The sequence below is a fragment of the Ictidomys tridecemlineatus genome, chromosome 2, assembly GCF_052094955.1.
Source record: "Ictidomys tridecemlineatus isolate mIctTri1 chromosome 2, mIctTri1.hap1, whole genome shotgun sequence".
In the NCBI taxonomy this organism is placed as follows: Eukaryota; Metazoa; Chordata; class Mammalia; order Rodentia; family Sciuridae; genus Ictidomys; species Ictidomys tridecemlineatus.
Window position 1 is genome coordinate 182648588 of NC_135478.1, and position 24607 is coordinate 182673194.

General features: G+C 35.1%; 1 protein-coding gene across 1 annotated transcript; it reads right to left on the reverse strand.

Moving 5' to 3' along the window:
• Nucleotides 1-684: 684 nt before the first annotated feature.
• Nucleotides 685-9539, reverse strand: LOC101976844 (hyaluronidase-1-like). The gene is given in 4 exon segments (XM_013362246.3): nucleotides 685-741; nucleotides 743-1141; nucleotides 6463-6552; nucleotides 8606-9539. Coding segments are annotated over 4 exon segments (1467 nt in total). The 5' UTR covers nucleotides 9527-9539.
• Between the last annotated feature and the right edge of the window lie 15068 nt (nucleotides 9540-24607).

Genomic DNA, 24607 nt, shown 5'->3' on the forward strand with positions numbered 1-24607 from the left:
ACAATAAACTTGAATAGACCAAGTATCAAACAAAAAAAATTTTCCACATCAATTCCACTATATGGGGAGTCTGATAGGCCTTATCTTCTGATATTGATGATTGCCTGATGAATATCTAAGACACTTTAGATAAAGTTAGATCCTACAGCATTTACTCATAGAGTCCCTCACACTTATAATTGGTATCCTGGGGTCATTTCTATTACTTAAGAATTCCTAACTGCTGGAGTGCAAGCAGCTGTTTTCTTTTGATTCGATGTTCACTATTCTAAGGAAGCGTTCCCCATATATTCTCTTGACCTGCTCCTCCAACCTTCTGAGCATCATCTTAAAGAGTCTTTTTTTGACTACCCTGTATAAATTCCCAGTGCTTTCTCATTTTCCTGATTCCTTTACCTTCCTTTACTTTCTCCACAGCACTTATTACCATCAGGACTATGTGTGTTAGTGTATTCATAGTTTACTTATTATTATTCATTTTCTCACAATAATTTAAGCTCCCCGAAGAACAGGCATAGTCATTTCCTTAGCCCTGTCACTATCATGAACCAAGAAAGCATCCAGGAAGTCCTTGCTATATCAATAAATGCAGTCAGTGATTCCTTTTTATACATTTTTTTTTATTTTAAATCCAATAAATATTGTAGAAGATGTCTGAGGTTGAAGAAAGTCAGTCAACATTTTCTACTCTTTACTATTGAAAGAAAAAAGTTTGACATTGTAGTAGGGAGGAAAGAAATTTCATCAGAATCACAGATAAGTTCATGCCAAGAAAAACTGGGAAGTTAAAGTTAGCATCAGGAGCCTTGTTCTTCCAACTCAAGAAATCTGAGGAGGGAAGATGGCAAGACTCTCCACCCCAGCTATAATAGCAGTGACACACAAATCTATTCTTCATGTCCATTATTGTCTGCAGTTTGCTCTTTTCAGAAATGACAAATCTGAAGCTCTTTTGTGGAACATATTTCTTTCTGCTGCTTTCAGGCATATGCAGATAAGAGGAGGATTCAGGTGTTTTTCGAACACATCTTCCATGACTGTTGCATAGACTTTGACTGCAGAGCTTGGCTGCAGATGTTACATTAACAGCATAGTGTCCCAGTGGCCCTTGAATAGATTGTTGCACAGATAAGCAGGTCTCCTATAGGAAAAAATAGAAATCTGCTTAAAGCACTCTCAAAATGTGGTTCTATAATCCAGGTGGAATTAATGCCTGAAGTTTTGCAGTTGGTAAAGTGAACGAAGAAGAGTATTTTCATTGATTAATCATTTAAGTAAGGATAAGCTTTATATGTTCACAGAAACGATGAGCCACACCTTTGATTGGGAAGAGTCTTATCCAAACAAGTTTTGTATCATTTCTAGGGGGAGATGAACATGAAGATCATCTGGAGACAATTCCCTGAGGTAAACGGAAGATTCGAATGAAGAATCATAAAACAGAATAAAGCTCTTAATGACAGGTAGTTAAACAAGGTAACATTTGGGAAAATAGCAGGTTCTGAAAATCATGTGAGTAATATTATTTGTTCCAAACACAATTGATCTGAGCCAGTTTCATACTTTATTTAGGAAAAAATGTTATTTTTAATTAGGACAAGGCTCCCTGTCTGAGCCATCTGAAGAGGTTTCTAAGAATGATGGAATAAAATAAAACAAGAAAACCATTGAACTAAAGATGGAGGAGGAGGCGAAATAGGGAAACAGTAAAGAAAGAAGGGGAGGGGAAAGAGAAAAAGGAATTTGGGGAGCTATAATTAAGAGAGCATAAACCCAAGCAAATACAATCAAATACAACTTGAGTGTCCCCTGGTCTTTCTCAGTCCCACACCAGGAAACAGCTTGTTCACTTAACTTCCAGAATATTACATTGCCCTGTTTTTCTTTAGCCAACCCACTAAAGCTTCTTTTTAGTATTCTTTAGCAGCTTCTGCTCATCTTTTGTATGTTTTGATTGTGAAGTGTCTTAGGCTCAAGTCTTGGACATTTTGTCTTCTATAGCTGTACACTTTCTCTGGATAAACTGATCCCAACTCTTTGCTTTAAGTATAATTCCCAAACGTATAATCTCTCTGACCTTATCCCTGAACTGATTGCTTACTCACCTAATTATTTTATATCTCTATCTGGATGTCTCAAAGCATTTCAAACTTAATGTATTTTAATCTAATCCACTGACCCACTTTCCACCCTACAACTCTGGCAGCCTTATTTTCTCTGCACGTGCCAACTTCCTCTTTTCAATGCCTCAGGAACAAAACCTTGGAGTCATTCTTAACTGCTTTTCTATTCACATTTAGTCCATCAGCAAATCCTTTTCAGTATACCTTCAAAACATATCCAGAATTCAACTATTGCTACCACCCTGGTTCAGGTCACTACCAAATCTCACCTATTGCAATAGCTTCCTAACTAGTCACTCCCAATCCATTCAAAACACAGTATATATAAGTTAATAATAAATGAGGTAAGCCAAAATTTCCTAGTTTTTCGCAGATTAAAAATGCTCTCCCAAGTAATACCTTGGTCAAAGAAAAAAATTTTAAATATATTTCCAAACAAATTATAAAATAGCAATTAGAACACTGTGTCTTAAGATTTACTAATACAGCCACAGCAATTTTCTGCATTATAAGCCTAACCATAAATGTTTTTGCCAACAGGCAATTCAGTCATCAATTTAGAAACAAGGCACTGTGGCACTGCCGTTCACTTAGACCATTCAGCTGTGCAGCCCTGTTAAGTGCTAGCTGATACAGCACTAAGAGGTGCTCTTCCTTCCTATGCTTTCCTCCATGCTTCCTGTTACTCCAGTTCTCTACATCCTCAGTCACCTTTCTATTCTTGGAAGCTCCATTGTAGTTGCTACTTGTTTCATCGGATGAGTGGATTTCCTGTCTCCATCTCATTACCAGTAGCTGGTCATCAGTTTCCTAGGACTCAACAAATGGCATTTCACCATTATGTCAAACACTGCTGAACTTCAGGGTATCTGTTCTTAACTTCTAATTTAAATCTTTATCCAAATAAATATACCCGACTTATTCATTTGTTTCCATTAATTCAACTCTCTTTTATGATTTACAAACTCTCAACAAACTAGGGGGAAAAAAACAATAGAAAATTATAGGAAAAAGATGAACTTAACTAACATTATAGTCAACTGTGGGAGGTTGGAGACTTTTCTTCTAAGATAAGGAAAAGGACAATGATGTTTACTCTGACAATATAGTACTAGAAGTCATAGAATAATTAGGCAAGAAAAATAAAATAAAATGAGTCCAAATTGGAAGAAAATAAGTAAAATTATCCTGTTTGTAGATAATAAGATCTTATATGTATAAAACCCAAAAGACCATACACACACACACACACACACACACACACACACACACACACATAAATGTAGTGATAGAAAAAAAGTCAGTAAAGTTGCAGCATACAAAATCAACATACAAAAATCAGTTCAATTTCTATATACTCATAATGAATCATCTAAAAAGGAAATTGAGAAATCAATCTATTTTAGAGGAAATAGGAATAGGAAAGACAGTAGAATAAATCTAATATATAATTTCCTATATACACATATGAAAATACCTAAGTGAATCCCATCATCATGCACACTCATAAGACTGGGATTATAATTAGAATAAGACATATTCCATGCTTGTATAATTTCATCAGAATGGAATCTACTGACATGTATAACTGGGAAAAACCAATTAAAAATGAAATAGCTTCAAAAAGAATAAAATAGGGAGGCTGGCATTGTGACTCAGTGGTAGTGTGCTTGCCTAGAAAGCGTGAGTCCCTGGGTTCAATCCTCAGTACCACATAAAAACAAATAAAGGTATTGTGTCCAACTACAACTAAAAAATAAATATTTTAAAAAATAATAATAAAATAGGAATAAACCAGGGAAGTTAAAGATTTTTACTCTGAAAAAACACAATACATTAATTAAAGAAATTAAACGACACAAAAATAAATATACATCCCATGTTCATGGATTGGAAGACATAATATAGTTAAAATTCCCATACTACTCAAAGTGACTTACAGATTCAATGCTATTCCCATAAAAATATCAATGGTATTTTTTTTATAGAATTCAAAATTTTTTTCTAAAATCCTTATAGAACCACAAAAGATTCAGAAAAGCCAAAGTGTTCTTCAGAAAGAACAAAGCTGGAAGCCTCACACTTCCCATGCAAAGTATGTTAAAAAGCTACTGTAACTAAAACACTATGGTACTGGAATTTTAAAAAGAATATATAGATCAAAGGAACAGAATAGTGTCCAGAAATAAGCCCACATATACATGGCCAACTGATCTTTGAAAAGGGTGCCAAAAACACACTATAGGGAAAAGACAACCCGGTCAACAAATAGAGTTGGGAAAACTGGTCTAAATGAAGCTGGACTTCTGCATCACACCATACAAACAAATCAGTTCAAAATGGATTAAAAATTGGGCATTTAAAACTCCCAAAAGCAAATATAGGGTAAAAACTCTTTGGTATCGATTTTGGCCATTATTTCTTGGGTAGAACAACACAAGCACAGGCAACAAAAGCAGCAATGTACAAGTGGGACAACATTGAACTAAAATGCTTCTGCACAGCAAAGGGAGAGCAAAGCACTTAGCAGAATGAAAAGAGCCCATGCAATGATAGAAAATATAAGCCAACTCTTATCTCTGATGAGAGGCTAATTTTCAAAACATGTAAGGAACTCCTACCATGACTCAATAGCAAAAGAAAAACAAAAACACGCACATATTCAAATAACCCAATTTTTAAAAATAGGCAAAGGACTTTAACAAACATTTCCCCAAATAAAAGACTTACAAATATCCAATAGACATAAAAACATGCTTGGCATTGTTAATTATCAGGAAAATGTAAATCAAAATTACAATGAGATAACAGCTCATACCTGTTTGGGTAGCTAAAATTTAGTAATAACAACAACCACAACAACAAAAGTTATTGAGGTTGTAGAGAAATTGGAACACTTTCACCCTGTTGGTATGAATGTAAAATGGTATAGGAGCCATGGGAAGAGTTATGGCATTCCTCAAAAGATTAAAAATAGAACTACCATATGATTCATACATACATGCATGCATACATGCATACATCCTTGTGGATATATATCTGCACATACTTATGGGTTCAGATCCAAAACACTTGAAGTCATGAATTTGAAGAGATCTATACGACCATATTCACTTCAGAACTCATGATGGCCAAGTATGAAAACAATCCAAGTATCTATCAACAGATGAGTGGAAAAAGATACTGTGATACATATGTACAATGGAATGTTATTCACCCTTAAAAAGAAGGAAATCTTGCCAGGCGTGGTGGCACAGGCCTGTAATCCCACATCTCAGGAGGACTCTCGAAAGTTCAAAGTTCAAAGCCAGCCTCAGCAACTTAGTGAGGCCCTGTCTCTAAATAAAATATTTAAAAGGCCTGGGGATGTGGCTCAGTGGTTAAATGCCTCTAGGTTCAATCCCTGGTACCAAATAAAATAAGAAGGAAATCTTGCCATTTGTGACAACATAAGAGTGAATCCAGAAAACATTATGCTAACTTAAATAAGGCAATCAGAGGAGGACAAATACTGCATGATTTATACAAGGGTTATAAAACGTCAAACTTATGGAAGAAGAGAATACAATAGTAGGGGTCAAGGGTTAGAGGACAGAAAATGGAGAGTTGTTATTCAAAGATTCATTCATCTTAGTTCCGAGTGCTGGAGATGTACTGTATGACACAATATCTATAGTTAACAGTAATGTGTTTGAACTTTGCTAAAATTTGTTAAGATAGATCTCATGTTAAGTGTTCTTACTGTGAAATGAGAAAAGAAAATTGTCCATAAACCTTTACATAAAAATAGTTTACTTCCCATGCATATTTCTGTCACAGTAATCAGAAAAATAAAGAATCATTTATGGAGCATCCACCTTCAGTGTAGATTAAATAATTATTTTTTAAATATTAGATCATTTTCTTTGTCCTCTGTACAAATATTTTCTTTGTCATATGTCATATATAATGGCATCATACATAACATATAGTGTATTATAATATATAATGCCACTTTGTTTACTAAAATTCCTGCATATTCAGCTTAATTCTAGTTCTATTTTTATATGCAGAAGCTGAGACTCCAAGAGGTTAATTAATGTGCCCCAAATTAGACCTGCAGAATGAAATAATCAGTCTCTCACTTTGGGCAGCCTGATGAGGAGGGTGCTCTTTCTACACCTATGCTAACTATGGTGGTTGGTATAAAGTAGGTGCTCAAACAATGCCAATCCCTATACTCTTTGAACTTCATTTAAGTCAGGTGAGCAGACAGTCAGTCACCAATGGACCTGATGTGGAATATTTTCAAGCCACTATCTAGAGTGTATTCAAGAGGCTGAGAGAAATAATTGCTTACCTTTGAACCAGAATATTCATTTCCTCCCCACAATATTATTCCTGCTGCCCCCAATGCAGCACTTTCACCAATAGTGTGCACTAAGTCCTCCTGGAAAAGAGAAGTATCAGAAGCATTTTCTGCCAAATCACATTTAGTCATTGATAATTTAATAATATAAGACTAAACCCATCAACTGTGGTAAAGAACACATTAATAATGCCATCTCTGTTTCTAAAGCAAAAGACTACCAAAGAACTAGAAAGAAGGATTCTGCCTTGTATTCTTAGTTATTCCACAAAAAGTTATGATGTTCCAGGCAACATTCTAGGCAGTAAAGAGATTCCAGTTCCCTTTCTTGAGTAACTTCTTTAGAGTGATGTTTGAGACAGACATGTACACAAGTAGTTGCAAATGTAATAAATTAATAGCTATATTAGTAGCACCCAGAAAGTATATATAAATGAGAATAAATTCTTGATTCTGCATAGAAGAGTCTGGGAGGGCTTCCTTGAACAGGTGAAATTTCAGGTAGGTCTTTGAGAATGAGAATGAATTCACAAGGCAAAAAAGAGAGAAAGAGTTTTATGCCCAGAAGGAAGACACAGAAGGTCATATGCAAAGAAGAGCATTGTCTACAGAGAGAACTGCCGGGAACTCCTTGTGGTCAACCACAGTTTTGGGGGAGAAGTGAAAGCATATGAATCCTTGTAGATAAGCAGAATCCAAATGCAAATTAGACTTCATGGATTACTGTTATATTCTACTGTTCTTGTTTGTAACATTATTCCCAACAGATTATAGACACTCAATAAATTATTTTAAATGAATAAATACAAACCTACTCTTTTTTCCCAAAAGAATTTGTAAAAGTGGCATGATTTGAGAAATCTGCCACTTGAGTAATACCTTAGTGAAAACACTTTGGTAAGCCTAATAAGTGTCTTAAAATATTTAGAGTGGCTTTTGAAAGATTTAATTTATTCTATGCTGTACCAGAAGGTGAAATGGGAACTAGTGATCTGAACTTAGAGGCAAAGTAAATTCAACATACTCAAGAAATTTCTAGGCATTAATATTGTCCCCAAACAGCAGTTCTTCTTCTGATACAGCAACCACCCCACTAAAAAAGTGCAAAGACAGAAGCCAGGCCAAAAAAAAAAAAAAAGGATTCTGTGTGTAAGTAGGAGGTAGATTAGATACAATGTCACCGTGATGCTAGGATTCTTTCTTTCCTAAATTTATTAAATCAACCCTCCATTTGCATAACTCTTATAAATCCTACAATGATAAGACACCTAGTCAATAATATTTCAGGCAATAGTTTAAGTTTGATATTTTTTAGGAAGAATTACTACTGTTTCAAACATAAATGATCTAAGAAAGTGAGCTGTGTGTTATTTTCAACAATTCTATATAGAGTACTAAAATTATAGAATGGTCGGTTCTCAGGTATGAATGGATATTTAATAGTTTTTGCTATATAGCCATCTATATAATGACTGCATCCTTACATTAATGTCCTAAAGTGATGATCCAGTGAACACTTGAACACTTGCAGTGTCCACAAACTCTTTATCTTCCAAACAAGTCCATCCCCTCATCTCTGCACCCTGCTTTGGCTTAAGCCTAAAGACAATATCTATTTGTATAAATCACTTTTAATCGAATGATACTACTAGCTCACATTGTAGACTCTTAAAGAAATAATCAACATGATCCATGCTAATTTTTCAGTTAACCTAATAAATTAAAACAGAAAAATGTAATACAATGAAAAATGTAACTGCTTCAGTATTTACCCAGAGCTCCATTTAGTATGAATCTGACTTGGAGAACTATTGTGTATGCTCTCATATTAAGAAGCTGATTCTGAAATGTATCCCTGGTTAATATTAATCTGTTACATTATTTAACTTTAAATTTAAAATTGTTCTGCAAGAAACCATTGTGAATCCTAAGCTGATAAGAATCATTATCCAAAATCTCTAAGCACACTTTTAGTTGCCATCATTCTGGGTTGACATTTGAAGAAATGCATGCCTCTAATAATATAACTGCATTCCATTATCAAGGGGAAAATATCCCACAATGTTTCTTTCTAGACTTTAAAACATTCTACTAAATTTATATTTTTTATGTGGATAAATGTACCTTTTCTTACCTCTGACAGAACTTCAATACTTTTCAAATAAAATGGTCTGGAAAAAATAAAAACTGGCAAAGCATAATCTTGTCTAGCCATTTCAGCAATTCTCATGGCTTCTCTAATTCGATAATGAACAAATTTCAATGCATTTGAACTTGACTTTAGTATTTTATCCAAATATATTGAAGGAAAAAGTGCTGTGCTTTTGTTCCACAGCCAAAGGAGCTGGTCATTGCGGAAAATCTCATCATTTGGGCAATTACCTGTATAGAACTCTGGGTTTATCCTGTAATCATAATTGTAGCAATCTGGATAGAGATAAAAGCCCCATAAATGTTTTGGTCTCATTTCTAAAGCCAATGTGAGAGTGACATTCATAAAACTCCTTCCAGCCTTTTCGAATTCCTGTTGGGCAACTGTTTTCACTTTGGCTTCTGGCCACTCAGGGTGATGCTGTCTCGTGAAGGCTAAGGAGTGCTTTTTATATATTATTCTGCTGCCCCAGTTCCTCTCCCACTGGGGCTTCCAACCTTCCCAGTCAATAATAACAAGTCCTTCCGACTGCCACCAAGAGACAGCTTTGGCAATATCTTCGGCCGTTTTCTTAACGTGTTTAGAAAGGCTCATATTCTGCGGTATTCCTCCATTAAAGGATTTTCCATCTTGGGAGAAAAAAGGATAATATCCCAATTCATTTGGATAGAATATGGCAATTGTTGATCCACTGTGAGTCTCTAAAGGATTTGATATAATGTTAAATGATTGAAGGTTCATATTCACCTTGAAGAAATCCTTACAATAAACTGTCGAAGCTGCCCAGAAAATGTTGAAAGGCTGGTCTTTGATCACGGGAGGCATTGCTGGTTTGAGAGCTGACTGAGTGACTGTGATGAAAAGCAGCAGCACCCCTGAGTGGGTCACCCCCAGGTTACACATGGCTTGTACTTCTCAGCATTACAGCAGTCCTTAAAAATGAGAAGAAGAAAATTATGCACGATGGAGTCAAATGGTACACAATAAACTGAATATTTTAAAAGATGAGGTTCAGTGCTATGTAGGCTGCATTTATACTTTCATCTGAATAAGGGAAGAAAAAGGAAACATTTTTTTTTCTTGAAATGTGAAGGGGAAAGATCCAGTGAATAAAAACTCTAAAAACCTTCCTACACACCCTCAACTAAGGAAGTTCTACCTGCTTTTTGTTCTGAATTGAATTTCCTATAACCGAGTATTTAACCCAAACCATTCTGTACTGACAAGACTTTGGCTGAGAAGGAACCGAAAAAGGAAGTTGGATGGTTTGACATAACTTTCTTATTGGAAAAGTGACTCCAGAGACATGCCCAGTTGAAAATTAACAACTATTGCATTTTAGCAGATTTTAAATAAAAGAGAAAGAAATAACAAACTGTTCTAAGCAGTAAGTAAAGAATATCTTTTATGCAATTTGAAATGAACTGGCCTCAAAGGGCTTTTTTTAATTGTTTTTAAGACAGAAAGCAGTTATCCTTAGAACCAGTGCAGGCAAAACAGAAAACAGTGATGCTAGTTATTTGTTGTTGATTATGAATTTTGGTGCCAGCATCTTCTCTGGAACACACAAATAAGTCTAAAAACCTGTCAGTTCTTTAACTCCATTGTTTTTCCATGAAGAAACTGGACTATTTTCAGCAGTTAAATTCCAAATGAAACTTGGCTCTTTAATCCCCTCTAACAAGTCAGTTGGGACAAAAACTGCCAAAGAACCTTCCCAGAATACAAGGACTATCTCAGAGTTGACACATTCCTGTCAGTAGGATTTCACCTGAAAGGCATATGGTTGAGGTTATGTTTCCAAGTTATTTTATAATGTACTATACAGTTTTTAAATACAGGAACCACAGAATTTTTTTTCTGAAATAATTAAAATCAGCGTCTCTAGCGAAAGAGTCAAATATTACTTCTTGTGTAGTTCCTACTGCCATTATTTAATGTGTTAAGTGTAGGAAAAGACACCAACCAAAATCACAAAACCTAGCACCCCAAGTTTGTAAAGAAATTCAAGGGTTTCTGTATGTTGACTTTTTATTTTATTTATTTAGTTAGTTACTGGAGATTGAACCCAGAGGATCTTTACTACTCAGCTATATTTCCAGTACTTTTTATTTTTAATTTTGAGACAGGGTTTTCCAAGTTGCTTAGGGCCTTGCTAAGTTGCTAAGGCTGGCTTTGATCCTCCTGCCTCAGCCTCCCAAGCCACTGGGATTACAGGTATTCGCCACTCTTCCCAGCCATATATTGACTTTTTAAATCAACAAATGTAAATGATAATTTACTCTTAAATTGGTTGGATTTTATTGAGACAGTGACTTTGTGTGGAATTTGTATGATGGCACCAAATGAATCTCTCACTAGAAATGTCTTCATAGCCTGCATTCTTCTCTAAATATGGGACCTGAATGTGACTCCCTGAAAAAGAAGAGTAAACATTCATCTTTATCTTTGTTATTCAGGGAAATGAATGTAACAGTGCCTACTCTCCATGAATATTATTCATTACTTCCCTTTTGTCATGACTGCACATGTTTGGTATAGATGCCTAATATACTGTGACACGTTGGAAAGAAAGGTTTGTTAAATGTCAGATCACGTTGAACTTTTCATAGACAAATAGCTAAAAGTTTAATGTATGTACTTTAATAAAATCTATTTTTAATTTTCCTTTCTAGATTTTAATCATGTTTTTTTCCTTCTGTTATATTTTTTATTTTTAATTTTTCATATTTGAATATATAAATATACACAATCTATCTTTGTCACTAGTTCATGAAGAACTTACTAAACATTATTTTAGTACTATATTGGTCCCCATTCTGCCTTTTATAACAAACATCTACTACAGTAATAAAATTATGAATTATGAATTTCACGAGTTTCAATATAATGAATTCTTTCCATATGATGTTTGATATTTACTGAGATTTTATTCCTCTTATAGTCATTTTTGCAATTCAAAGTATAAAACTGATCTAAGTAATCCAATTTATAACACATATACACACTCATAACACTTGAATTTACTGATTATTTGATATGTTTCAGGCAGTGACTCAGGTAAAAGTATGCCGTGATAAAACCAACATAATTCTACACATTTTAAAACATTATAGATTGTAAAACACAAGATTATAAAACTACTATAAGTTAAAATAGAGAAAAATCTAAATTACCTTTGGCATGGCAATGACTTTTCTGATATAATACCAAAGGGATGATCCATGGAAGAAACAATTGATAAACTGGACTTCATTAAAATTAAGAATGTCTGCTCTTTAAAAATATGAGAAGACAAGCCATAGACTAGGAAAAAACATTTGCAAAAGGCACCTCCAACAAAGAGTTGTTATCAATAATATAAAAGGAATTCTTAAAACTCAAAAACAAGAAAACAAAGAACAAGATTTTAAAATGTGCAGAATACTTGAATAGACATCTCACCAGAGAATATACTAATGATACATAAGCATATGAAAAGATGTTCAACATCAGAGGCCATTAGGGAATTGCAGGCTAAAAAAAAAACCAATGAAATACCACTATGAACTTATTAGAATGACCAAATTTTAAAACAATTCCAATTCCAAATACTGACAAAGATATTGAGCAACAGAAAACTAATTCATTGATGATGGGAATACAAAATGGCACAACCAGTTTGTAAGACAGTTTGTCAGTTTCTCATGAAACTAAATATACTCTTACCATAGAATCCACCAATCATAGATCTTAGCATTTCCCCAGTGATTTGGAAACATTATTAGTTTTATTACCTTTTTTTTTTTTGATACAGAGTCTTGCTAAATTGCTGAGGCTGGCCTTGAACTGGTTATCCTCCTTCCTCAGCCTCCCAAATTGCCGGGATTAAGGGTGTGCTGCCACTGTGCCACTGTGAACAGCATTACTACTTATATAGAAAACTCATATCTAGTTACACAGAAAATCAAAGTATCAACAAATAATTTGAAATAATAGGCAAACCAAGATTCTTAGAGATCCTAACACATGGACTTGACTTAGTGAACATTGAGAGTTGATGACACTGTGTTGATGATACTGTGTCTAATGGTAAAGATGAACACAAAACCATTTACCTCTAAGAAATTCAGTCTATTATGTGGAGGGAATGTGGGAATGTATATGCACATTGGATACATACACATGCATGAGATAGGAACAGGGAGGCAAGGGATTTGTGTTTAGGATACCTGGAAGAATGGGATGAATGATGATTTTTCTCTTTTCAAAAACTAGTGGGTAAATTATATAATCATTGCATTAAATAGAGAACATAAAAGGACAAAAATCAGGATTCATGATATTCTCATTACTCAAAATATATTTTTATGGGCACCCTTACAGGCACTTCTTTTCCTACAAATCCACATTCTCCTAGGTTATAGCAGCATCTCTACTGGGTTAAAATGTAGTGTCCATCAGTCCAGACACCCAGGCTTTCTATGAGCTCCCAGAAGAGCAGCCCCTTAACATAATCAGAAGTACAGATGCATCTTCTGATCTGCATGGAGCCAGAATGATGAGAGAAAAACTGAATCTGGCCTGTGGATAGGCTTCCAAATTTATAGGACCTGTTACATGAAATTTAGGCTTCTGAGAATAGTGGAGATAATACAAATGGTATGCAGTACATTCAAATAATAGGTAGGTTGAGTCCCAGTGCCCAAAGATCAGAAGGAATAGGTATAGATACAGTGAGAAACTGAGCTTGATCATCTACTGACCCACCCTGACTACTCCTTTCAAGAGCCTGAATATTCTGGATAAAAGAGAGCCAACAATTCTCCCATGGAACTAAAAAAAAATCTCAAGCTTCCCAGCTACCTGGGGAGATAAAAGGGATCAGTATTCAATGGGCTGGAGTAGGTTGGCAGTCACACGGAAAGGGCTGGGACAAAATTGTTTGGCGAACTATGATCATAGAGCATAAAGTAAATCCAGTGGGCATAAGGGAGGCAAAGTTGCTAATTAAATGAGAAACTTCTCTCTCCCTCCCTTCCTTTAATACTCCTCTAAGTAAATCTTGGCGATGTTCCCAGGGCAAAAATTTAGGTCTGTGAAAACTGGAATTGGTAGTATTGCTACATATGAGAATCATTTATCCTAGATGGTAAGTCAGGAAGTATATGTGCATAACCACACTTGGCATACACTTCTTTGCAAAAACAACAGTGTCACACTATAAAATGCAATTTGCTACTGTGTTTATTCACATCAGGTGGCTGATAGTTTGTGAGAATAATCAGCTTGGTTAGGCAGGGAAAACAAGCTTCATTTTCTTAGCATAAAAATGTGGTATAGTGGTAGGCAACTACAAGATGCAGTCCAAAGATAAGACAATCGTAGAAATAACCTACATGTTCTATGGAGTAAAATCAGTTCCCTAAGATGCTGAATGAGTTCAAATCATGAAGATATCAGATGTAGTTAAGATCTAGACTAGCTTCACCAGAGGTGGTACCTAAGACTTGATAAATAAGCAGAAATCAGAACAGGTTGATGTTTCAAAGGTACTCTAGATGGAGGGCATAACAAGAAGAAAGAGGTAGAAAAAGAGAGACAAAGAGCATGTACAAGTGGTAACAGACATGGATTTCTGAAGTGGATGTATCTTCAACTGGACATGAGGAGTAGGCCTTCAGGAATTTTTCTAAAGCATGGAGTTTGGGGTTGAGGTAATGGTTGGCACAAAGGAAAATACCTGCAGAGAAAAGATGAGACCAGTAGATAGGATTTTGAGTAATAACCTACATTTTGTTGAAGAAGAAGGGAAAATATTCAATGGTACAAAAAAAAATGAAGAACAGTACAGTGAATCTAAAGATAAGGGGCATTTAAGAAAGGTGAGCTGTGGAGATGAGGACCAGGACAGGCAACTTAGCCAAGGTGAGCAGATGTAGAAAGAGGATCTCCAACAGTAGCAGTGTTACAACAGGAAAGGGAGTTAGTGTAAGTCCATCCAGGGAAGGCAACATTCTTCCTCACACTCAAGAGTAGCCTCTCCATCCCTCTCCCTGGAGATCCTTTAGCTAGAGAAAAGGGAGGAATACTTCCAAAGAATGGAGGCCAGAATGGGACAGGCCTCTCAACTTCAGGTGCTCAATTGAATTTATTCCTGAAGGACTAACAGAATAGAGCAACACCAGATTTAGTCATAGTAAATAACCAGGTACCTGGAGCTTAGTGTCTTTCAGTCTGGAAATACCAACAAGGTCAGATGTAAGGTAACCCCGAATAACGCAGTGATATACAGTTGCATATGTTTCATAATCTAAAAGGTATATCTTATTTGAATGGTGCTATATCTTTCAGTTATTTATTAAGCTATCTTATTTTTTCAAGCAATTGAAAATAGATATTTGTTAATATTTGGTTTTGCCTTTAGTGCCTTTTGTTTCTGCCTTATAATGAAAATTTAATAATAGGAAGGTGTTCAAAAATAACATATACTCAAAGCTGTACTCTTTTGTAGGAAAGTCATTAAAAGAATTATTTAAAAAAATATTTCCCAATTTAGGATCTACAAGTTGGGTTGTATTTTTAAATTTTATATTGATAATAAACATAGGTAAAGAATAAACAAAATAAAGAAGGTGGAACTTGATTTATTTTCTAATAAATGCATTACTAATACATTCCAAAAGTCATGAGTTCAATTTAAATCTGATTACTTATTAACAAGTAAACAGAAGATTCTCAAGAACAACTAAGGCATTCTTTTATATGTAGAAATGAGAAGAAAGCTCTCTTTTAAAAGGAACATTTTATTCCAAGATTATTACAAGATATACAGTAGAGGAGAATGTGGTGAGGAAAAGGATATATTTAAATTTAATGTTCTAAAAGTCCATATGGACATATAAAATTAGAATTCTGAAGTCAACAAAAGCTGTTTTATATACAATATCGGAAACTTTTACAACAAGCATCTGGGGAAGGCTTTCTTTTCAGAAGTATCAAGCATCGCATTGGCTGCTTTGGCAGGGCCAAACTTGGAGATTATGCTCAGTTTCTTCTCTCAGATTCATTGATCAGCAAAGTCACTTCCTCTCCACTGAGAAAGAATCAGAGAAGAGGTAAAAAGCAGATGAAAGTGTTCCTTTCTTTCTATCCTGGAAATTCCTTCCCCTTTAACTATGAGATTAAAAAAAAAAAAATGGGTTCCCATCACACCTGTCTATAGAGTGGCCAGAAATTCTGGCTTACCAGGGACAGTTAAAACTTATATCCACTGCTCTAGTGAGATATTTTATAGTGCATCTTAAAACCCTCAAATCTGCCCAATTTAGACAATAAATTATATGGGTACCAATTGCTCTACATAGACTCAGGAGAAGTATGATACCAAAAATACAAGTATCTCAATACTTTCTTCTTAGCTTACAAAATGGAGAAATGGGATATTGAGGGAGTACAAAGTTTATAAAATCAAACATTCAAATAAAAGGGGGACATCAAAAAGATATGATTAAAAGTAGTGACATCATATAGATATGATACATTGATTCATTAACTTCATTTTTTATATATGAGAGTTAATTTAAACCACTTAGAAACAAGAATATATTTTTATAGTTATAAATTTAATTGTACAATTGTTAATCATCTTCAATAAATCAATGTGTCCCTTTTCATTTCCTCTCTTCATGAGAGCAAAAGCTTCAGATAACCTTTGATTCAAGCTAATCAGTACACTGAAATATTTAATCTCTTTTTGAGAGAATGGTAAATTACATGGATACCAAATAGAACAAAATTCCTTTTTGAGATTAATAATTCCTAATTCCAAATAATAATAATTCCTAATTCCACCCTGACTCACAAAATTTTCCACTTAAATTAAAAATAATAATAATAGGTTTTACATTTTTAGTATATTTAATAAGATTTCTTTAGGTGCTTCAGCAAGGAAACCAGAAATGAATGAGAAATAACATGAGAAATGCCTAAATTAATCATATACCCATCAGTCAATGAGGGACAAGGAAATGGGTGTGATTAAAGGAAGATTCATGAAATCTACTCTCTAGGAATTTATAACCTATTGGATGAAACAGACATAAAGGATGATAATGCACAAAACATTTTATCTCAAAATAACATTGAGATTTCAAATGGATCTGATGCCAGGAGGGATTGTTAAACATGCAGAGAAAGGGAGTGATTGTATTCTAATTAAATCATAGCATATGATGTACTTATTTGATTTTTCAAGTACCAAAAGAAAGGCAACATCTATTTTTATTTTATAATGAATTTGTGTACCAAAAAAAATGTATTCAGAAAAAAAAGCTATCTTAGTATTGAAGTTAAAGATAGACCCACATTAAAATGCTAGACATTCCTTTGATAGGAAATTTATCTGGTAAAAAGAACAAAAATAATAACAACAACAACAAAAATGTGGAGTCAAAATGGTTAAATGAAAAACTCTTAACAAAAACATTAGCAAAAAGATTTTTGGTTGCCCTTCAAATTGTTACATTTTTTAAATTTCTATTAAAAAGGAGACTAAAATAGAGAATTGGAAAATGTTAACTAAATGGGATCTATGAAAATAATATTTTTCTATATTGCTTTTTTACAAGAAAACTAAAAGCAAATTAAATGAAGAAATAATAATGTCTTTGTGTAAAGCAATGAGGAAAAGAAAGAGAGGAAACTACATTGAATGGGAATCAGTCAGAGGGAAATGGCATTACTTTAATACTAACAGACTCTGTATTACTCTACTGATATATTTAGGGTTAACACTGAGGTGTGGAGTCCTTCCCCTGAGTTTTTGTATAACCTTTTACAGTTCTCCCTGTTTGTGTTTCCAGCTCCCTTTAGTCTAGTTTCTAGTACTGTGTCTTCTTGAAAACTTAAGCCAGAAAATGAGACTTCTCTGATCAAAGCTCATATATGGCTTCCGATTTCTCTCAAGGTCTCACATAATGAGACATGGTTACCTTTCTGACTTCCTTCCTATTTCTCCTCCCTGAATCACCCGCCGGTTGTATTATTGCCCTTAATGTTCCTACAAATGACTAAGCATGTGCTGCCCTCAGAGCCTTTGCTCCAGCTCAGAGATTGTCAAAGGTGGCCCAGGACTCTTTAGAAGATCTATAAGGTTTTAAAACCAACTCTGGGTTCTTTAACAAATTTTAAGAGTGTAAAAGTTTCCAGAGACCAAAACATTGAGAATCACTGCTCTAGCAAGTCCACTTCATCTCAGAGGGCTCTCCCCTCAAGTGTCTGCTGGACTATTTTTACACTTTCTTCAAGATTGACATCCTGTGAACCCATAGTAAATTGGAAATATCCCAATTTGAAAATGCACTGACTATATTTCCATAGATCTAACCTACCGCAGATCATAGATTAGCAATCCAAAGCACTTACAGAGTGTCAGTTGCTAACTCTTGTGATTGTGTGGCTGACCAGGCACAAAGGCTAGCTGCCCCCGCCCAATATGACAAGAGAGACTCATATGGCCTACAGCTAGCCTGGGGAAAGCCCAAAATTCAAAATTCTAAGTATGGCTTCTACTGAGTGCATGTCACTATTGCTCCATCATAATAAAATTGAAAAATCTGCGTCTCTGTTTCCTGGTTGTCACATCCTGTGCTGCTTTCCTCCAGCACGCCTTTCTGCCATGATGTTCTGCCTCACATTGGGCCCAGAACTATGGAATTTGGCCAACCATTGACTGAATGTCTGAAACCCTTTCACTTGACAACCAGGAAAGAAAGATGAGCCTGCTCTGCTAGAGATATACTCGAAAACAGGTTGGACTTCTCTGATCCATCATGAAACTGGACTGAGACTTTTTTACTTATGGGAGCAAGTTCATGGACAATGACCAGCAAGCAGATAGCTGGGTATGTCATAGTCATGGAAAAAACAGGTCTTAACCAAGATCAGAATCACCTCTTCATCCCTTTTGACAAAAGATCAGGAAGAGAGAAATGACAATGGGATGAGTTATTTGTCCTTCAGTTCCTGGGCCACAGAAATGAAGGAATCCAGACATTGGAATTGGTACCAGCAACTCTGAGAAATGACTCTCTCTCTCAAGGCCACAAATGAATTATGACTACTGATAAGGCACAGCTGGAGTGTAGCCTTCCTATTCCCTCTTTCAAACCACACTGTTCCCACAGGCAGGCAGAATCACTGCCTCAAAAGTCTGGTGTCCACTGTGTATTTTCATCTGCTATCAAAGAAGTAACACCACTTTCTCCTTTTTCTCAAAAAGAAAAGAAAAAGGAAGGAAGGAAGGAAGGAAGGAAGGAAGGAAGGAAGGAAGGAAGGAAGGAAGGGAGAAAGTCAAAGCATTATATGTCAAGGACTCCTTGTATTGAACTCTCCATTGGAGGTCTTCTTCCAATCCCAGATTTTGATTCTCCCTTACCCTGCTCTACTTTTTCTCTTTTCCATGACATTTATTATCTCCCAAAACACTGTATAATTGTATTTATGATATGAAATGAAAGTTTAGGGGTAAATTTTCTGTTTTCCTCACTGATATATCCCAAGCACGCAGAAGAGTGTCTAATACACAGCAAATTGTGAGACAAATGGATGCGGAAGAGTTGATTTAAAAAAAGAGTTGATAAAAATTTCCAAGACATATTGAAGCAATGACTTTATAAAATGAAACAAATGGGCTGGGGATGTGGCTCAAGCGGTAGCGCGCTCACCTGGCATGCGTGCGGCCCGGGTTAGATCCTCAGCACCACATACCAACAAAGATGTTGTGTTCACCGAGAACTAAATAAAATAAATATTAAAAATTCTCTCTCTCTCTCTCTCTCTCTCTCTCTCTCTCTCTCTCTCTCTCTCTCTCTCCCCTCTCTCACTCTCTCTAAAAAAAAATTTTAAAAAAATGAAACAAACAATACATACATTCAGCACTATTTAATAAATAATTGGGGAAAATTCTTAAGTGTTTATATACGTATTAGTATACATATGTGTATTAGTATACATATTTATATGTCAATATGTATATATAATGGTAAAAAAACAACATGATGATAACTTTATCTGAAGAAAGACACTTTGGAAGGCTTTGTACCAGCAAACATAGATTCCAGCTTGAAAGAAACATACACCAATTTCATCAGAATATGTTAGCTAGAACTTATCCATATGGCCCCACATAATGAAAAAAGATATAACCCAAAACATAATCTTATCTTATCTGAAGGCAGAGAGCTAGAAAAACTTGATTAATATGCTGCAGTTGTGTTTCAAATTTAGTAAATCAATGTTTGACAAAGTTTTATAAATTCCTTGTGCCAATTGGTTCAGAAACATAATGATTATAAAAAGTAAATTAATGCTAATCTCATTATGAATAATAAGTAGTTTATTCTTGACTTATATAGAAAAAATGGTTAAGATACGTCTCATTCATCACAATGAACCTTATTAATGGTTTAGACTTGACAACTTTCATTCTGTCCTTACCTCTTCCCTTCCTTTCTTCTGTTTTGTTTTTTCTCTTCCTCTTTTCTTTCAGCAAATATTTATTGACCTTTTCTATGTAACTGTAAAGATTTTAGGTAGTGGGAATACAAGAGTGAATAGACAAGATTCCTGCTCCCAGGGAGCTTACAGTCCACCAGGGAAACCTTATAAACAACAGGTAACAATTTTTTAAAAAATCAAAAGTCGTAGATTGTGATTAATGTTATCATGGAGGTAAGCATATGATAAAGAATAAGGAAAATAGTCAGGAAAGCCTTTCTGATGTCTGAGTTGATCTCTGAAGGCTGTAAAGGAGCCGAGATCTGGAGAAAGAGAATTCCAGACACACAGAATACATGCAAAAGTCTTGGCATAACTGAGAAATATGAAGAGGGCCTGTTGCCTGCAGCTGTCGGGAGAGGAAGAAAGTGGTGGGAGATGGAGTTAGACAATCAGAGATCAAACCACACAGGGCGTGGTTCAGGAAAGTAATGGATTTAGGTTTTTAAGAACAATAGAAAGTCATCAAAAGCATTTTTAGCAGGAGATTGAAAAGATTTATTTTATGTTTTTAAAAGACCACATTAGCCTCTTGGTGAAAAAATAGAATGCCCAGGAGACAGGATGCTAAATGCAGAAATGCAATTGGTTTTTTATTAAGTTTAAATAATGGAGAGGCAGAGAACAGAACACTCAACATGCATTTGGTAAGAGATATAACAGATTTCCTGCTGGATTCAATATAGAGATGAAAGAAAAGACTTAAATGCTGAGTAAAATAGCAAAATGGTGAGGCCATTTTTTTTAAATGTAAGAAACAGTGAAGAAATAAATACGAAGTGTGAGTAATCAAGAATTATTTACTGAACATACTGAATTTGATGTTTCCTAAATATTCAAAAGGAAATGTCAGGTATTTTGCAAGTTTTAAGTTAACATGAACATTTATTAAGAACTTATGTGAAAGTCATTTATGAAACATCTGTGTTCTTTTGTATGTGTAGCAAGGCCATAAGTTTAACTCATACTAGAATGCATAAAACGTAATTTATTTATGTTGTTTCTAACTACTTCGTCCTTCAATTTAAATCCTCCATATCTGAGTAGGAAAAAGCTAACTAAATGTTGAAATATGTTTAAATTTAATCCATCCTAACATTGGAAAAATGTTCTTTTTTTCTGAAATAAAAATTCTCACTCTCAAAGAAGAATAGTCTCCTCCGTTCTTCTACCTCTTCTTCCCAAGGATGTGTCCAATGTGGGGCAAGTGGGCAGAGCTAATAAATCTCCTGGCAACAGGAAAAAGTAAGTGGTCTTAAGTATCATGTCCTCGGCCTCAGGTTTTAATGCAATGTCCTTTATCCACCTGGATGCTGTTCCTTACCCTGGTGATATTTAAGACTGAAGTTTGAGTCTGGTATGTCTGTAATTTTGTTTTTCTGACCTCAGTGATAACCTGGTGTTCTGCACTACCTTCTACGGTCCAGCTAACTGCCCTGAATCTGTTTGTGCCTCCAATGTAAGGTGAATCTCTTCTAACATACCTATCTCTTTAAAATGCTGTGGAGACTCCCTCCAGCAAGCTCTCCAGCTGCTGCTCAGTATCCTGAAGTCAGTCTATACCACAGGCTCAAAGGCTGCCAAGAAAAACAGATCTCTAGGCCTTCTTCTGCCTGATCATAGTTCATTTTTATGTGACTGTGCTCCATATTGGCACACTACAGCCAGCATATTTGCTTCCTTTCAGAGTCTCAAAGATTGAGTAGGAGGGTGAAAGTATACCTCATCACTCCCTGTGTTCTCTCACTTAATTGAATAACAGAGCCAAAAAAAAAAAATCCATAGAGAGAAAACTGCACAGGGAAAGATCTGCTTCTCTCTCTCTCTCTCTCTCTCTCTCTCTCTCTCTCTCTCTCTCTTTCTCTCTCTCTGATTCTCATTTTATTTCCATAACTCACCTTAGTTCAAAAAAAACAGATGTTACCCTATACAGGGTCTGACAGCCACAGGTAGAAGGAGTGACATCCTTCCATCAGTGGAGAGCTGGGTTTATCTGAGTTCTACAAGCTTACATTGTTATTGTCTTTACATAGAAACCCACATTTATATGTGCAGAAATTTTATGTATTATTTCTATTTGCATTCTGCATATCACAAATTTTAAATTCTTCCTACACAAATGGGAGCCTTCGTAAAACCAACATAAATATCATGAGCTTAGGAAGGCAGCAAAAATTATATTATTAATTTTCCAAATGTTATTCAAAATATATTTATTATTTGACGATATCAATCCTCCTGTGAAATTTAGTATCACACCCATTTTAGAGATGAAGAAAGTGATGTTTATGAAATTTATATAATATTATAAAATGACATTTCTGGGACTCCTGCCAGTTCCATCTAGGAAACTCCTGCTAAAATGCCTTTTCTTAAATTGTTTCCAATTAATCCTGATAAAAAGGAAAATAAAAGTCAAGGATTTAAAACCAATACATGATACAAATGATATAGAGTGACTTAAAATCGACACGCTACCAGAAACTCTAAAGACAAATAATCTGAATCAAGTAGCATATCCATTAGGAATGGCATGAGAGAACAGCATAATATTGCAGAGAGAAAGCTGGCTTTATTCATAATCCTAAAATATAGTAGCTTAATACAACAGAAGTTTATTTTTGTTCACATTATGTCTCCCACAAGAGTCAGCAGAACTTTCTGTTCCATGAAGTCACTCAGAGACCCAGGCGAATGGAGCTACCATCTTGTTACTGCACCACCCTGAGCATTGAGCTTCCTCATTATTCTACACAGAAACACAAACTTGAGAAATTTGCCTGAGTTTCTCACTCCTCAGCCTGGAAATGGAATCCTTACATGAAATAGTATTTCATTGGTCAAAATTTGTCTTTTGCCTATCTAATTTCAAAGGAACCAAGAATATAGAAGAGTAAATGGAAGGTTTGACCTTCCTCTGTTACAGCCTCATGAACATGATTCACATACCCATGCACCTGCCCCATCCTAATTTAAGTTTTCTTTTCCAAGGTTGCTTTTAGGTTCAAGATAAATGGTATTATCCTTTCTACCTCATGGTAAGAAAAATTATGGCTAAATCTTTATAAATTTTTATTAAAGACTAAATTATGGCTCTAAGATGATTGTGGGTTATTTTTTTAAATGAAACAGTATTTATGTGATGAGGAAATACACTTACTTCTGCACCTTTGAAGAATAGAGCACCAAGAAATAGAAGGTTAGAGGCTCTGTTGATTGTAGTTTCTATAACCAGCCTACCTATAATTGCCTGGACTTACTTCTGGTTTAAATACACAAAAGGAACTGAAACATCAGGCTGTGTTGCAACTAGCTCTTCAACTACCAGTACTGGGTTTCCAATTTCAAAATTCCTATTGCATCACAGAATCTTGAAGAGCAAAATATTGAGACTTGAATATTAACCCAGGTTACTTAAAACTCACTGTAAAAAAAAAAAAAAAAAAAAATCCCTTCCAGATGAACTGGCTGTCTTTAGGAAATGAAAGGAAGTAGCACCATCTGGTGGTAAAAAAGAAAGAATTTAAGGAATTGCTGACTGAGGAACCTGCAATTTTAGGCATTCGCTACAATTAGTGTTATTACCATAGATGAAGTTAAATTTCCAAGTAAAAGATTTTTGAAAGCTTTGGAATTAAAATTTGAGAGATTAAACCCTTTCCTCGGAAAGCAAGTAAAAATGAAGGTGTATGATTTTTCAATGTCCCATTTGTGATTGATAGCTATACAGATGAAACCCAGGTAAACTGGAGAAGGTTCTGGTAATGGTGAGATGATGACTTACAGCCTGAGACTATTCTCATGAAAGAACCAAGTGCCTTGATCATCTTAGAAAGTTATATATGCTACATCAAAGTCCTTAGCACTTTGGGCCCTTCACATCTATTTGTTGGCCAGGATCTTAAAATGGCAAGACGTGAGGATATGTATTTTTTTATTTGCATTTTCCTGATTGCTAAGAATATGACATTTTTTCATATGTTTTTTTGGTCATTTGTATTTTAAAACTACACTGAGATTTAAATCTCACTCCAGTTAGGATGGCCATCAAGAATATAAATAATAATTCATGCTGGTGAGGATGTGGGGATAAAGGAACACATACGCTATTGGCAATGATGTAAGTTAGTACAACCAGTATGATCAGTATGTAGGTTCTCAAAAGACTAGAAATGGAGGGGCTGGGGATGTGGCTCAAGAGGTAGCGCGCTCGCCTGGCATGTGTGCGGCCCGGGTTCGATCCTCAGCACCACATACCAACAAAGATGTTGTGTCCACCAAGAACTAAAAAATAAATATTAAAAATTCTCTCTCTCTCTCCTCTCTCACTCTCTCTTTAAAAAAAACATGTTATTTAAAAAAAAAAAAGACTAGAAATGGAACCACCATATAATCCAGCTATATCACTCCTGAGTATTTATCCAAAAGAATTAAAGTTAGCATACT